The sequence below is a fragment of the Xyrauchen texanus genome, chromosome 23, assembly GCF_025860055.1.
Source record: "Xyrauchen texanus isolate HMW12.3.18 chromosome 23, RBS_HiC_50CHRs, whole genome shotgun sequence".
Classification (NCBI taxonomy): Eukaryota; Metazoa; Chordata; class Actinopteri; order Cypriniformes; family Catostomidae; genus Xyrauchen; species Xyrauchen texanus.
Window position 1 is genome coordinate 11035147 of NC_068298.1, and position 16870 is coordinate 11052016.

At 37.3% G+C, this 16870-nt stretch overlaps 2 protein-coding genes across 2 annotated transcripts; one reads left to right on the plus strand and one right to left on the minus strand.

The window, feature by feature from the left end:
• Positions 1 to 81: 81 nt before the first annotated feature.
• Positions 82 to 3003, minus strand: mars2 (methionyl-tRNA synthetase 2, mitochondrial). Its single transcript, XM_052154836.1, has 3 exons — positions 2690 to 3003; positions 2275 to 2609; positions 82 to 1521 (listed from the first exon to the last, which is right to left on the minus strand). Exons 1-3 carry the CDS (start codon positions 2991 to 2993, stop codon positions 334 to 336), a joined length of 1827 nt encoding a protein of 608 aa, XP_052010796.1. The 5' UTR covers positions 2994 to 3003; the 3' UTR covers positions 82 to 333.
• Positions 3004 to 3608: 605 nt separating this feature from the next.
• Positions 3609 to 16853, plus strand: hspa4b (heat shock protein 4b). Its single transcript, XM_052154826.1, has 19 exons — positions 3609 to 3872; positions 4593 to 4650; positions 4760 to 4900; positions 5189 to 5311; positions 8092 to 8191; positions 8280 to 8413; positions 8992 to 9236; positions 10135 to 10211; positions 10296 to 10447; positions 10583 to 10689; positions 10784 to 10917; positions 11218 to 11402; positions 14178 to 14270; positions 14397 to 14552; positions 14641 to 14766; positions 14898 to 15005; positions 15150 to 15269; positions 15358 to 15519; positions 16353 to 16853. Exons 1-19 carry the CDS (start codon positions 3766 to 3768, stop codon positions 16530 to 16532), a joined length of 2508 nt encoding a protein of 835 aa, XP_052010786.1. The 5' UTR covers positions 3609 to 3765; the 3' UTR covers positions 16533 to 16853.
• Positions 16854 to 16870: the final 17 nt, after the last annotated feature.

A 16870-nucleotide genomic window follows, 5' to 3' on the forward strand; every position in this document is an offset into this window, starting at 1 on the left:
AGAGATTTATATTTAAAAAAGGGCTTAAATATTGATCTGTTTTTCACCCTCACCTTTCACATCACTTATGAAGATAAGGATTTAACCACTAGAGTCATATGGATAACTTTTATACTGCCGTTATGTCCTTTATGGACCTTCTGATTTCTGGTGACCTGTCGTCATGTGCATTTAATTGACCTACAGAGCTGAGATATTCTAATAAAATTACTTGTGTTCTGCAGAATAAAGTCATACACATCTGGGATGGCATGCGGATGTGTAAATTATGAATTTTAATTTGTGGGTGAACTATTACTTTAATCATGATGGAATTACCTCAACACACAGAATTCATTGAGGTTTTGACTTTTGGCGGGTTGCCGTTTTGGGAGTCCTCCCTTGGCTCCTCTCAAGGCGACTAAACAGTACTCCCATATCAGGTCCCAGTGCTCTTCCTTCCAAATGACAGTCTCTTCCATCATGTTTCACCAGGAACTTGAGAGAATCCCAGCTCCTCTCTTCTGGCTTGACTCCCAACCTGGATAAAATTTTGTCCGCAAGCCCTGGCACTACAGGTTGCAGGAGTATTCCATACATCCTGAGGCACTCTAAAGATACATGAAGAATAGTGTCAAGCCATTGTTTGTCTTTTGTATCATTTTGGTCAAGCTTCCACGGTGCATGCCTTTGGATAAACCCATTGGTCAAACGTACACACGCACTTATGGCCTCCAGTGCTTTGTACACATGTAGATTCTCCAGGTGTTGCTCTACTAAGACAGGAAGTAAAGATACTGCCTCCACCATTCTGTAGTCTTCCGAAACAGCTTTTTCATCAAGTCCTTCAGATGTATCCTTTGGGAAGAATGTGTTGCAGAATTCGGGATACACCTGCTTAGGGTTGAGGGATGGTGCAGTGCAGCGGTTTAATAGTCCACCAAGTGCATCAGCCAGTTCACTGTTGCATAGCTTAATGACTTTATCGTCGTAATAGTCGCAGTCCGAATCAGGAACCCCTTGTCTCAGAAGAAAGTAGCGCAGTCCATCCATGGTGAACTTCTCCACTGCTGCTTGTGGATTGACCACATTTCCAAGACTCTTGGACATTTTCTTCCCCTCTACTGTCCAGTGCGAGTGCACGTATATCGTCTGAGGTAGGGGTAACCCTGCAGCTAAGAGAAATGCCGGCCAGTATACTGCATGAAATTTAAGAATGTCTTTACCTATGACATGATGGACAACTGTCCACCACTGAGAGTGATTCTGCGGATAACCAACAACAGTTAAGTAGTTCACTAGAGCATCCAACCACACATAGATGGTTTGTTCTGGATCTCCAGGGACTGAAATACCCCACTGAAGGCGGCTTTTCTGGCGAGACACTGACAGATCGGGTAGATCGTCTTCAAGCAATTGAAGAACTAAGTGCTGAAACTTTACAGGCTGGATGGTCTTTGGGTTTGATCGAAACCACTGAAGCAATTCTTCTCGGAATTCAGATAGGCGGAACATGTAATTGTCTTCCTTCATCCACTCCACCTGTCATTGAAAACACTTGAAGAATTATTGTTGGTGTCATAACTGATGCAATGTTAAAGAACTTTGGATGAGTTTGGTTAGGACTAAATTAAGTTATTTAAAAAGAAAAAATCCAATTCACATAAGACAATTGCTTGAATGCATCTCTAAAATGATAAACATGTTTTCAATTTCATATTTTGAAGTCCTTGTGATATTTTTCTGGGGCTTAAATTAAAATGTCTTAAGTGGTGCAACTGTAAAAAAAAAAAAAATAGATGACGGTAAGAAATTAAAAGTGGACATTTAAAAATACCTGATGTTTTTAGTTAGGAATAATACTGTATTATTATTTAAATATGCAGCGAAACAATTTTGTTTTAAAATATTAATATATGGAAAAACTTCTGTCCACCAAATCAAAGTCAGATGGTGTAACCAACATGCAGGCAGCCATTCTGATGTCATGTTCATTTTATTTATTTATTTGCAATCAGATATTTTGACTCCTTATTGTAAAGTTTTACTGATAAAGTTCTGTACGCTTGTGTATTCAAGATACAAGGAAATTATGTTAATACCTTGTACTTGGTTACACTATTTGACATTTTTAAAGGCATTTATTTTATTTATTTTTACTAACATGGCCATAAAGATGATATTTCTGCGTTTTACACAACTTCACACATGTTTTAAGCTATATATGTTTGTAAATATAATTTCCATCAATACAGGGGAAGCACTGGCTTTACTCAATATCTGGGTACACGATACCTTGTGTCCGCTCTCAGTGGATACTTTAATCTGTCTTCCCATCGAGTCTGTGCTATCAGTGACTTGAGTTGGCGTGAGAAAGCTTTCATCTGGAGTGGAGTACCAGCCTTCATAAGTTCCTTTGTAGATGAACCCTTTGCTATGGAGAACCATCCAGAAGTGTTCAACTGCCTGTCTATGTCTTTTCTCTGTTGTCCGAATGTAGTCTGTGTATAATATACCACATCTTTGGAATACATTTCGGAAACTCTCTGATACCTCAGTGCAGAACCTCAGAGGGTCTTTATCAGCTTTGTCAGCAGCCTGTTGGATTTTGAGGCCATGTTCATCTGTTCCTGCAAAGCACATACAACCCACTTTACTACAACATACTGAGCATAAGCATTTTTTTGTGTGCAGAATGTGCAAAACATACCTGTAGCAAACCTGGAATGATATCCCTGTAAGAGCTTGTATCTGTGCAGGCAGTCAGCAGTCACTGCAGTATAAACATGGCCAATATGAGGTGACGCATTGACATAGAAGATGGGAGTTGTGATGTAATATGCCTTAGTTCTCTGTGAAATATCCGTGCACACGCATCGCAAAACCGGACAATGCTTGATACATTTCGAGGGCATTGAGTGTTGGACGTGTTGAAGTCTTCCATAGAATGCATAATTTGATAACCTTTGTATTATAGTTCTGTTACTAGTGAGAATACAGAACGGAAACTTCATTTTGAGGCAGCTGCGCTGTGACGCGTTTGGAATAACATCCGGGTCGTTGCCGTCAGAAAACCTGGAACTTTCAAAGGAAAGGTCCAACAGTAATTTAGTTGTTTAAGAAAACGTGTGTATGCATAAATATATATTATATATAACAGCCAGGACAAGGAACAATATTTAGAATGGGGTGGGGAAAAATATTTTATTAATATGCTAAGCAAGACTGCACAAAAAGATATTCTGACACCGAGTATCATAAAGCTTCAGTCTTTCTATTTTGAAAATTTTTTAAATAAATAAAACGAATTAATTCATTAAAAGAGGATCTACTTTTTTTTTTTTATCTCAAATCTTATTTAGATAATGTGTATATTTGTGCTATGTTGAAGAAAAAAATCTTCCCTGGTGATAAACCAATTCTTATTTATATTTGATAATAATAATAATAATTATTATTATTATTATAAATGAACACATCCGGAGAAATAATTGTTCTTAATCAACTTTAATACAAATTGAAATGAAGTAAAATAATGAAATGTTCAAAGCTGAACTTCTTAGCCTCTTTATGCTTTTTTTTTTTTTTTGCTCTCGCTTGAACCGGAAGTAGTCTTGGCATGTCATGACACCGGCGTTTATCATCCACAGCCTGATTACTCCGTGAAGTGTCAGTGGAATAATGATTTAAAACACCGTTATTTACTCTCGAATTTTAAGGATCGACCATCTAGTCCACATTTGGGTTCGTGTTTCCAGTATCTGAGTGCTCTCATTGTTTTTAAAGATGTCAGTGGTTGGTTTTGACGTGGGTTTTATGAACTGCTATGTAGCGGTAGCTCGAGCTGGAGGAATCGAGACCGCTGCGAATGAATACAGCGACCGATGCACACCGTAAGTATTTTATTATCATAATTTATATTTTGTTTTGATTGTTCGATAATTCTAATAGTGGGTAGTTGAACTGTTAACTGACTCTCTTTGTGACGGGCAAGAATGTGACTAGCTTTGTCTTAAACAATTAAGCTGCCTACCTAGACAGCATTTTTAGGCAATGCTATAGCTAGGTAGGCAGCTATCTACCTTTACAAAAAGTAAATGTGGTGAAACCATGGCTTCTAAACTCTAACCATACCGTCGTATTTTGATATATACCATGGTAAAGTATAATACCATGGAATTTTGCCATAAACCATATTGACGAGATCCCCGTGTACAGTGATATTTACACACAAACACACACATAAAATAGTTTAGTGTTTGAGTTGAAGTCTGTTAGTTAAACCACCTACACTAACACATCATCATCATAAATCTTTTTTTCTCCTTTTCAGAAATACATTTAAATGTGTCTTTTTAAAGTCAGATCGAAAAGCTGGTTTTAATTTTTCATGTATTCGGATGTTCATTTCAGTAGTTATACTTATGATGCCCTTTTGTGTATTAACATTTCTGCAAGCTAGAATGGAGTAACTAATGTAAAGTGTAGTTTTAATAAATTGTATTCTTTTTAAAATGATTTGTGCCCTGGTAATTATTAATATTTTAATGACAGTGTTTGAACTATTACTGTGCATGTGTGATGTAATAACTTGTTTAAAAAATTATTTTCAGAGCTTGTGTGTCATTTGGACCACGAAATCGGTCCATTGGTGCAGCAGCTAAGAGCCAGGTATGCAATTTCTTGGAAATGTACCAGTGTTTTATGTTTATCCTATAAAGCTGCATCTGATATGCAGTCTAATCATATATGACTAAAAGTTGTTTGTCTCCAAACACAGGTTGTCACCAACTGCAAAAACACTGTCCAAGGATTCAAACGTTTCCACGGTCGAGCTTTTTCAGATCCATTTGTCCAGAACATAAAGTCCAGTCTCGTATATGACCTTTCACAAATGCCATCAGGAGCAACTGGCATAAAGGTAAATAGCTGAAAGTGAAACATTATCATGCGAACAGCAGATAACATGACATTTTGGGCTCAGAAGAAATCTGAGTTTAATCGCTGTTCAAGCACAACATGTTGTGACTGAGATGACTGATCAAATTGTGCCAGCATTGTTTAGTGGTCTGGTTTTGGCAGCAAAACCTCCTTGTAATAGCCAAGCAATGATTTTTTTATGTGCAATGAAAGTGGTAAGAATGGTTTAATGTTATGAGCTGTGTTGTTTTTTTTTTAATCAGTTGTATGTTCTCTGATGATTTCCTAGGTTATGTACATGGAGGAGGAGAAGGTGTTTAGCATTGAACAGATCACAGCAATGCTCCTCACCAAACTGAAGGAGACTGCAGAGAGTAACCTCAAGAAACCTGTGGCTGATTGTGTCATCTCTGTGAGTTTAAAAGTTAGTCGTAATGACTAATGTCCTGAACGATCAGGATAAAGGTGCGCTAATGCTCTGGAAAATAAAACTTTAAGCAAACATGGATGAAGGCTTTGTAAACACAGGCATATGCTCTTGTAGATGCCATGAATGGAGCAGAATGCGTTTAAACGGTTTACTTTTTCTTATTTTACTTGACACTGTGTCTAAAAATGTGGTGCTTTTCCACAAGATTCCAAACAAAAAACATTGAGAACCAGTGCAACACTCAATGACACCCGTCTAGAAGATGTTCTTATAGATACTATAGAAAAAAATGTCACGGACAGATGCAAAAACATATTCGGTGTGAACGGCCGCTAATAAACAAAATGTATCAACAGCATTTTCCTTCACCAAAGATGGAGACTTTTCGAAAATGCTCCCTTATACAACATATTTTGGGAAACAGTGATGTTGTGAAAATGGAAAGCCAAAAACATTAGTGTGAATTTGGCCTAAGGCTAGACTTCATTAACACTTGCATGGGGTACCTTAATGGAAATCCGTTGGTATCCAATTTGCTATTTGAGCTATTTGGGAATCACTAAATGGACTATTTTAGAATAGCAATTTTAACCTTTTTATCTAATGTTTCTGCAACTGTGTATACATATGGTTAGAAGCAGAAGATGATTTGAATTTGTTGGCCAGACCACATCACAAACTGGCTTTGATGTAATTGTTTAAGACATCATATTGTTGAAGCATATTCAACCAGTGGCCAGCTGGCCAAATCCAGATGTTTGAAATTTTCAGTGGCCCCTTTGAGGTTGTCAGCTATATCTCTTGCTTTCCTTATGGTAAAAAATGTCATGCAATATGATTTGCTGCAAACTCTTAACACCTGCCCCACGCTGTGGAGAATGCGTGTCTCAACTGTTAATAATTCTATTTTAAAATCAGTGGAGCACCTTTCTGAGGTAGCACTATAAATGGTAATCTGTCATTTTGACCGAATGGGAAGATTAACTAAATTTATGGACAAATGACAAGCGTGAGTTCGGAGAACAGAAAAGTAATATTTATTAGTTTGATCACGAAAACGTGCAATTTGTGCCAAGCGCTGTGTGGATTTATATCGCAAAACAATCTGCAACTTGTGGTCATGTGACCTTGTCATCCAATGAAATAAATAGGGTTGCATTCATTTTTACATTTATGCAACCCAAGACAACACTTGAAATCTTTTGTTTCTCTCCCCAAATCCTCACTCGAATCTCTCTCCCATCATGTATTTCCTGGGTGCATTTTCTTTCTTCTAATCCCTAACATAATGTACTGTGCGCATGTTTCAAAAGTAAAGAAATGCAGTGTTAGGGGTTCAATACAAGTTAAGTACAATTGACAGCATTTGTAGAATAATATTGATAACCACAAAAATTCTCGCACCTCCTTTTCTTTAAAAAAAAAAAAGCAAAAATCTGGGGTTCTTACAATGGAAGTGAATGGGGGCCAATTATTTTTGTTAAATGACTCGCTGTTTCAAATGTATAGCCACAAGACATAAACAATATTCACGTTAACATGATTGTAGTGTGATAAAATCACTTACTTGCATCTCTGTGTAAAGTTAGTCAATTTTACAACTTTGTTGCCATGATGATGTAATGAAAAAAAACCCCAACTAAAATCCTAAAACTGTAAAAATTATGATTTAAACAACATTACAGCTTAAATAATGCAGGAGCTTTAATAGAATAGTTAATGTAATAGCTTTTATTAAATTATAAGCATTTCTGCCTTTTAAACTCTCCAAAAGCTGGCCCCAATTCATTGCCATTGTAACCTTGATTTTGTGACTAGTCTGATTTACACTGACCATTATTGAACACACTTTCTCATTGAGTTTTGTATGTTTTTGTTTGAAGTTAACTGTATATTTTCAGCATTTCTTCAATTTGGTGAAGAAATATGATACTATATCAACAACTTACATTTATATAGCACTTTTCTCAAACTCAAAGCACTTTACATTGTATAGGGGGAATCTCCTCAACCACCACCAGTGTGCAGCATCCACCTGGATGATCCATAGTGCACCAGAACACCCACCACACACCAGCTATTGGTGGAGAGGAGATGGTAGAGTGATGTAGCCAATTCAGGGATGGAGATTATTAGGAGGCCATGATAGATAGGGGCTAGGACACCAGGGTTAAACCCCCCTGACCACAGAGAGTCAAGACCTCAGTTTAACGTCCCATCCGAAAGACGGTGCTTTTTCTACAGTATAGTGTCCCGGCATTAGGACCCACACAGACCATAGGGTGAGCACACCCTGCTGGCCTTTCTAATACCTCTTCCAGCAGCAACCTTGGTTTTCCCCAGGAGATCTCCCATCCAGGTACTGGCCAGGCTCAACCCTGCTTAGCTTTAGTGGGCAACCAGGCAATAGCCGCAGGGTGATATGGCAGCCGGTCATATCGTATGATTGTTATCTGTAGATAGAAGCGTTTTGCTGACAAAATAATTATGGCTTGGCCCAATTTCCCCAAATAACGTTGAGTAGATGTAATGTAAGTTATTTAACAAATAAGTTAATAATATGGATTCAATGAACTCATGATATTTGGAAATAATCATGGTGTGCAGCAGATTTCGTTTTGAGGCTCCCATCTGGTTAAGACGCATGTGCTATTATTGCAGATTTCATTCTATGGTCTTTTAATAACAAAGAAACAGATTTAGATCAACCTTAGAAGCCATGTCTACTGTTATGTTTCTAAGTAAATACTAAAATCTTATAGGTCCCCTGCTATTACACTGATGCTGAGAGGAGATCTGTCATCGATGCAGCTCAGATCGCTGGACTCAACTGCCTGAGACTCATGAATGAAACAACAGCAGGTGACTTCTCCATAGTTTAATGCCACTGTTGAGCTGCAATACATCTGACTATCCACTCTTAAATTACATCTTTGGTTTTTCCTCACAGTGGCTCTGGCATATGGCATTTACAAGCAGGATCTTCCAGCCCCTGAGGAAAAGCCAAGGAACGTGGTGTTTGTTGATCTTGGCCATTCAGGCTACCAGGTTTCAGTCTGTGCCTTTAATAAAGGCAAGCTGAAGGTGTGTACTGAAAACATTTATACCCATTTCATAATTTACAGTATCAAACCAATATCATTGCAGAAAAAGTATGTGAAACCTTTGGATCTAACAGGATATCTACATGAATTGGTCATAGATCGTGATGTTTCCATCCAAGTTGCAAATTTAATTTATGCAAAAAATCATAATATCACAACAGCAATATGCAAATAAAGCCATGATCAAAAGAACAAAATCAATGTGCAATGATTGGTCCATTGGTTAGTCCAATTATAACGGCGTTATTTAGTCACATTACTTTTTTTGTTGTGCATCTTGTATTCCTAATTAATTCAAAAGGAGTGTATTCGGTAGATGTATTTCCATCTTAGTTTATTGCACACTTTTATGTGCATTTTGGGGATTTTATTTGCATTCTGGTGTTTCCATCCAGCAGTTTTAGGCAATCTCCCAAAATTAGCATAAAAATATGTGGATGGAAAACAAGCTAATAATATATTTACATGTATTTATTTAACATGCTGTGTAAACTGGAACTGCATGTGATTGTGTTAAAAGTTCACCATATTGACAAATCAGTGTATTTGTCTATACAGATTCTTGCCACAGCATTTGACCCTGAGATGGGTGGCAAAGATTTTGACGAGAGACTGGTGAAGCATTTCTGTGAAGAGTTTGCAGTGAAGTACAAGCTGGATGTGAAGTCAAAGCCCAGAGCTCTGGTCCGACTGTACCAGGAATGTGAAAAGCTGAAGAAGTTAATGAGTGCCAACTCCTCTGACCTGCCCCTCAGTATTGAGTGTTTCATGAATGACATTGACGTCTCAAGTAGATTCAACAGGTAAAAAGTTCTTTATTTCAGCTGAAATGGTTGAGTCTCTTTAATTCACTGCCTGTCATGATGTTTTCTTACACGGCTCTATGGACTTCTTGATTCTGAATGGTCAATTGCAACATTGCGGTCAATTATTTTTATTTAAAGGAATAGTTCACCCAAAAATGAAAATTCTCTCATCATTTACTGATGAGAGAATTATACACATCTCATGCCATTCCAGATGTGTATAATATTTTTTCAGATGTGTATAACAGAAACAAAGATTTATAGAAGAATACCTCGGCTCTTTATGTGCTTTTTTATGCTTTAAAGTTGTGTCCACCATTCAATCGCATTGATCTGAGATATTCTTCTAAAAATCTTCACTTGTGTTCAGTAGAAGAGAGAAAGTCATACACATCTGGGATGGCATGAGGGTGAGTGCAATGAGAGAATTTTCATTTTTTGGTGAACTATCCCATTGATGACCATGGGACTGTATAATTGGCTGTTGTCCCAGGCAGTCATTTTCCTACATAGCGGTGTCTCTTGTATCACTCCGTGGTCTCTTTCTTCTTGCATAATAAATCATTTAAACTCAAATATAAATTTCTTGGCAAGTATCCATGTAATAAGCAGGATAATGTACAGTAATTGTAGAATAAACCCCATCAGGGTGATGCATGACTGATAAAGTCCTGATCATGCTGTCTGTGTTTATTTTGTATTAATGACCCGCAGGCAGAATATTATCCATTACTTATATCACACATCTTAAATGCATTCATTTTGACAACTAGAGAAAAATTCAGCTCAACCACAGTTATAAAGAGCCTTTATCAGAGATGTCATACTAGGAGTACTTCAATCTCTTAGCTCATATATTGTTTTTTGTTTTTGTTTGTTTGTTTGTTTTTGACAGGGCTCAATTTGAAGAGATGTGTGCTGATATTTTAGCAAGGGTGGAATCTCCACTGCGCAGTCTCATGGAACAAGCTCGTAAGTGTTGACACTTTCTTGGATAATAAGAATGTATATTATAGGAAACATTCATTCACCATCTCTCTCTCTTTATTCCTCCAGATCTAAAGAGAGATGATATTCATGCTGTAGAAGTGGTGGGCGGTGCCTCTAGAATGCCGGCCATCAAAGAGAGAATTGGTAAATTCTTTGGGAAGGAACCGAGCACAACACTGAATGCTGATGAGGCCGTGGCCAGAGGATGTGCCCTTCAGGTCAGTCATTTCACTCTGCTTAGGTTTTCTCTGCTGACTAAAGCAATGCTAGTAGTTGAACAAGACATGCACATGACTTTTATTTGTTTGCAGATGTGACCTCAATACTTTATGTCCTCATTAACTTTTTTACAGTGTGCTATCCTTTCCCCTGCATTTAAAGTTCGTGAGTTTTCTATAACAGATGTGGTTCCTTATCCCATCTCTCTGAAATGGAATTCTGCAGCTGAAGATGGAGTCAGGTACACAGAGTTTGGGACATTTAAAGTTTTACCATCTTGTTGGATTAGATCTCAAGTTTCACTTGATTGTCAAAATATTTTTTTTTTATTCTAGTGACTGTGAGGTTTTCCCAAAGAACCATGCAGCACCTTTCTCCAAAGTGTTGACCTTCTACCGGAGAGAGCCTTTCTCCTTAGAGGCGTACTACAATTGCCTGAAAGAGCTCCCTTATCCAGACCCCACTATAGGTATGAAAACACATACTCTGTGTCTACATTTACTACATGCCAAATGGAAGTAAAATGGAAGTGTTTCTTTTTGTTGAGAAAAATAAAATGAGAAGTAAATTAAGGAAATAATGTGAAATACTGTCTTATTGTCGGTAAAAATATATTTTTCCCATTGGTAATAGGACAAAGTTATTTTTGGGCCCTCCTCACTCTATTCTGTTAAAAGTATACATTTAAACTGCAATCTTTTTTTAATTTGTCACATCAATTCTGTATGTAAAATGTTTTGATTTCAGTTGTCTTGCATTCGTTATTCAGGTCAATACATAATCCAGAAGGTGGTTCCCCAGGCCACAGGTGAGAGTTCAAAAATTAAGGTGAAAGTGCGAGTAAATGTCCATGGGATCTTCAGTGTGTCCAGTGCCTCACTAGTTGAGGTGCAGAAGTCTGAGGAGGAAGAGGAGACTATGGACACGGAGCAGACCACTGAAAAAGAAAATGAGGTATTACTTTCTAATATTCCCCATATGCCCCTCTCTTCTGGCGGATCATAATATTTATATATAGATCACTTATTCTGTAAGCATATGTAATTTGGTTATACAGTAGGTATCCCATACCTTAAAGCTGTGCTCAGTAATTTTACCCTTATTAAAGGGATAGTTCATTCAAGATTTTAATTCTCTCATCAATTACTCTCCCTCATGCTATCCCAGATGTGTATGACTTTCTTTCTTCAGCAGAACAGAAATACATTTTGAAGCATATTTCAGCTCTGTAGAGGTCAGCATTCCCGCAGAACTCCCACAGGACCCGATCAGATTCCTTGTGGTGCGGGATTACATTTCTGAGTTGAAGGCGGTAGCTGATGGTACATCCATAAGTTGAGTGTGGGAGCGAGCAGTCAGAGAAGAGCCTGAAAATCTGTAGTGGATATCTATTTTTATATAATTGATTTATGAATCCAAAAAACAAAACAATCATTATTTTATTTTACAATTCATTTTATTTTGATAACAATAAACAAGAAAATCCAACGTAAAAATATCCATACAATACTTGCATTAAATGATCCAATATTTAGAGCAGGCTATAGTAAACAGAGATTTACAGAAATGGTAGAGCAAAGTGTGGAGACGCTGTCATCGAAGGATGTGAAACTCGGACTGAAAAATCGTCAAATTAAGATTTAAGAAACCAACCTCCAACAAGCCAAATGGGCATCATGTTACACGGTAGCTGATGATTGCAATAACAGAAAAATAAAACATTATTTGTGTATTCTTGTCTGTTTATATGGCTTTTGCCCTATGTGGAAGCAATGCGGGATTGTGGGAATGGGAGCATTGGGAAGAAAATCAGTGTGGCAGAGACTGGGTGAACATGGAGTAAAATTCATCGAGAGCGTTCTGGTGCGGGGTAGAAACCTGTGGGAGCAGGATGGAAAGAACAGTCCCGTGCAGACCTTTACTCTGTTGGTCCATACAATACAAGTCAACAGTGTTCAAAACTTTGAATCTCAAAAAGCACATAAAGGCAGTATAAAAGTAATCCATACTCCAGTGGTTAAATCCATGTCTTAAAAAAAAATATAATAGATGTGAGGGAGAAACAGATCTGTCTTTTTTTTTTTTTTTTATCTATAAATCTCCACTTTCAAACAGCCGTCCTAAGTGCTCTTCTCAAGAGTTCTTTTTGTTTTTGGTGATTCTAATTCTGTGCATATTGCCACCTACTGGGCAAGGAGGATAATTTATAATAAAAAGGACTAAAATGGATAGTTCACCCAATAATGAAAATACACATCATTTTCTCACCCTTATGCAATCATACAAGATGTTTATGATTTTCTATCTTCTGAAAATCCTAATGAAGATTTTTAGAGAATATTTCAGCTCTGTAGGTCCATACAATGCAAGTGAATGGTGGCATCCAAGAACGATTGGATCACTTCATAAATAGTTGATTAAACCACTGGAGTGGAATCGATTACTTTTACAATGTCTTGATGTGATATTTAGATCTTCAGAGTTCTGGCCACCATTCACTTGCATTGTATGGACCTACAGAGATGAAATATTCTCTAAAAATCTTCTTTAGTGTTTTTCAGAAGAAAGAAAAGCATACACATCTGGCATGGCACGAGGGTGAGTAAATGAGATAGTTTTCATTTTTGGGTGAACTATCCCTTTTAATATGTATCTGTTTCTCACCCACACTTATATTGCTTCTGAAGATATGGATTAAACCACTGTAGCTGTATGGATTATTTTTATCCTGCCCTCGTGTGCTTTTCGGATCTTCAAAATTCTGGCCATCATTCACTTGCATTGAATCAGGGATTTTCAAAGTGTTAAACAGTAAGCCGCCCCTCTCACAAAATCTTTTTAAGACTTTTATTTTTAATTAAATTAATAGCCTACCTGTTTGTCCTTATGACAATTGGATTGTTTAACTTTTTTCCTCCTATATTTCTGTTAAAATCACTTCACATGAGCCAGTCACCATCTCTGTTAAACAAACACATGAAGACACGTCGACCCGATATCATGTTGAATGTTGTGATTTTGTTCCACATTTTCAGATTTTCTATGTCTTCGATAAACTTGGCAGCTATGTTTTCCACTGTGGTGACCGAAGACGTGAGTCGCAATGGATGTTCTTAGTTTTAATTTGCTCACGTCTCATTAGCATTCATCAGAATATCGTCAGTAATCAATACGAATTTAACCAGGTATTGTACTGCATTTCTTGTAATCGTTACCAGCCAAATGGCAAGTTTATTCCTCAAACTCTGGTTTGTTTCTCCCTCAATATAACACGTCTACAGATGCAGAATATTTGGATGAATGAGTTGTATGGCTTTATAATAGATTGGTGAATGCACATGTCCGGTTTTCATACACGCACCCTCTGAAAGAGAGCAGGGAGATATAATAGAGCAGCGTGTAGTAAATTTGCATGCGAGCGGAGAGATTCACACTCATGTAACCGGTACAGAAGAAAGTAAGTCATGCATATCTGGGATGGCATGAGGGTGAGTAAATGAAATAATTTTTATTTTTGGGTGACTATTCCTTTAATCATGATTGACTTGTAACAGCGTGGTTCTTCAATGGCATTATTTAGTAAGAACTTTTGCATGATGCTGCATCCATTACTGCCATATCGGCAAGTGCAACACTAGCAAATGTTCCTGAGTACACCTTATAAAGCGTAGCATTAATGGTAAATGTTTTGGTCAAGTCAAAACATGTTTTGTTTTGATTCTTTCCTAGAATAAAATGCAGGTTGATCAAGATGAAGAGAAATCACCAGGGAATGGAGAACAGGAAGATGGAGATAAAAAAGCTGGATCAGAAGAAATGGAGGTAAATGTGATCTATTAATAGCGACAACCAAATTGCATGTGTTTTTTGATCAGTTGATAACCTCATAGATAACCAGCCTAAGAATACTTGGCTGATAATGTGTCTCCATGGGTTGTGATTGTTCAGACGTCTGCTGAGGAAGGCAAACAGGAGAAGAAATCTGATCAGCCGCCACAAGCCAAGAAGCCCAAAGTGAAAACAAAGGTCCTGGAATTACCCATAGAAAACAGTCCCCAGTGGCAGTTAGCCAATGACATGCTGAATCTCTTTGTGGAGAGCGAGGTATGTTTTCTGTCCAGATGAAATCAGCATTAAGGGGGAAATGTTTTCAACATTATGATTAATCAACTGTGAAATGTATTTTCCTCAGGGTAAAATGATCATGCAAGACAAGCTTGAGAAAGAACGTAACGATGCCAAGAACTATGTGGAGGAGTATGTGTATGAGATGAGAAACAAACTTCACGGGATATATGAGAAGTTCGTTGGAGAGAGTGTAAGAACCACCACATGGGAAAATGTTTGAGAGCATTGAGATGCGTCTTCGAAGCAAACTCAGATCAGTGTATGAGAGTTGAGTCAGTATACAAAATGCATCAGTTTTTTCCTATGTCCACTCTGTTACAGGACAGAGATACTCTCTCATTAAAACTAGAAGACACAGAAGTTTGGCTGTATGAGGATGGTGAGGACCAACCTAAACAAGTATACATTGACAAACTTCTTGAACTGAAGGTATTAAATGTCTTGGATGTGTATTATTTATGATGTGATGTAAATTGATGCGAATGTGATTAAGTTGACTACAACAATTGCATGTTAACTATGCACTCTGTAAAGTAATTTAGGCTTGTTAACATATTGAGAATGTTCTTACAGAAACTTGGCCAGCCCATCCAAGACAGATACACCGAATTTGAGGACAGACCCAAAGCTTTTGAAGAGTTGGGCAGACAGCTGCAACAGTTCATGAAGATTGTAGAGGCCTACAAAACTAAAGTGAGGTTTTGTTGCATAATAATTACAAAAGGTACAGATTTACACTTCCTTGGCGCACAAGGGCTTCACAGTTCTTTTTCAAATGTAGGAAGAGCTGTATGATCATTTGGATGAGGCTGAGGTTCAGAAGGTAGACAGGATGGTGAATGATGTTATGATCTGGATGAACAGTAAAATGAACCAGCAGAGTAAACAAAGCCTCACCGTGGAGCCTGTATTGAAAACTTCAGAGATAGAGGCCAAAACAAAGGTCGGTCTTGGTTTGGTTTGGTTTGGTTTGTACAAATTAGGTCTTGCATTCTATTTAACTATGGTACTTCAGTTGTGGAATGGCACAAAAATAATTTACTATGATGTTACCATTGTTTTTCTGACGTAGCATTGATGTAACTTGGAGAATCATGTAAATATCATAGTACATATGATAATATGTGATGGAATCGAGTCCATATTGAAAGTCTGGTACTCAATCTAATTTAAACCAATATAGATTTAGTTTTCTATATATAATAAAACCATCACTGTACCATGATACCAACACAGTAGTTTTTAACAGTTATTTTCAATTAACACTTTAGTTATTAATAGAATACCTTTTCTTGAATACAAGTTAACTCAATGAAAAGCATTTGTGCCATTATTCTGATGGCACTTACAATGGAAGTGAATGGGGCCAATCCGTAAACATTAAAATACTATTTTAAAAGCTGAGCCACAAGACATGAATAATATGCGTGATAACATGATTTAAGTGTGATGAAATCACTTGCTAACCTTCCCTGTGTAAAGTTATATGCAATTTTACAACTTTGTTGCCATGACAACATAACACCGTAAACCCTAAAACGACTGTAAAAACTATTTACAGCTCAAATAATACAAGAGTTTTATCAGAATAATTCATGCAAGTGCTTCACATTTCTGCCTTTTAAACCCTCCAAAAATTGGCCCCATTCACTTCTGGTGTAAATGCAACTTTTTATTAGGGACAAGTCAAAATAAAGGTTAAAAATAAACTTATTATTTATATTATTGTTAGTGGTGAACCGGGAATAATTCTTTAAATCAATTCCAACTTCACAGGAGCTGTTCTCCACCTGCAATCCCATTGTGACCAAACCCAAACCTAAAGTGGAATTGCCAAAAGAAGAAAATCCATCAGAACCGAATGGACCAGTCAATCCGCAGGAGAGTGCTGAAGCCCAGCCCAGTGGCACAGAACAGCCTCCTGCAGAAGCCAAGCCTGATATGGACCTTGATTAAGTGTGCTGTGTAATGTTATGTTAACATTACACATTGTTATATAACATAATGTTATGTGAATGTTAACTGTTATGTTTCCAGTGACTGCTAAATCATCATCATCCAAACAGCGGGGTGACTCTGGCAATGATAGACTCAGTAGCTATATTTGCATGTCCTTTTATATTAATAAATTCATAAATCATTAAGCAGATTGAGAACAATTCGGTCTGCCATTAAGTATCATGTATCTGGTTCCCTGTCAATGGTTGTTTCAATAAATATGAACTGAAACATTATGTTGTTTGAAGTCATGGAAAAATTAAAGGTGCTGCAAGCGATTTTAGCCATTCTGGAAC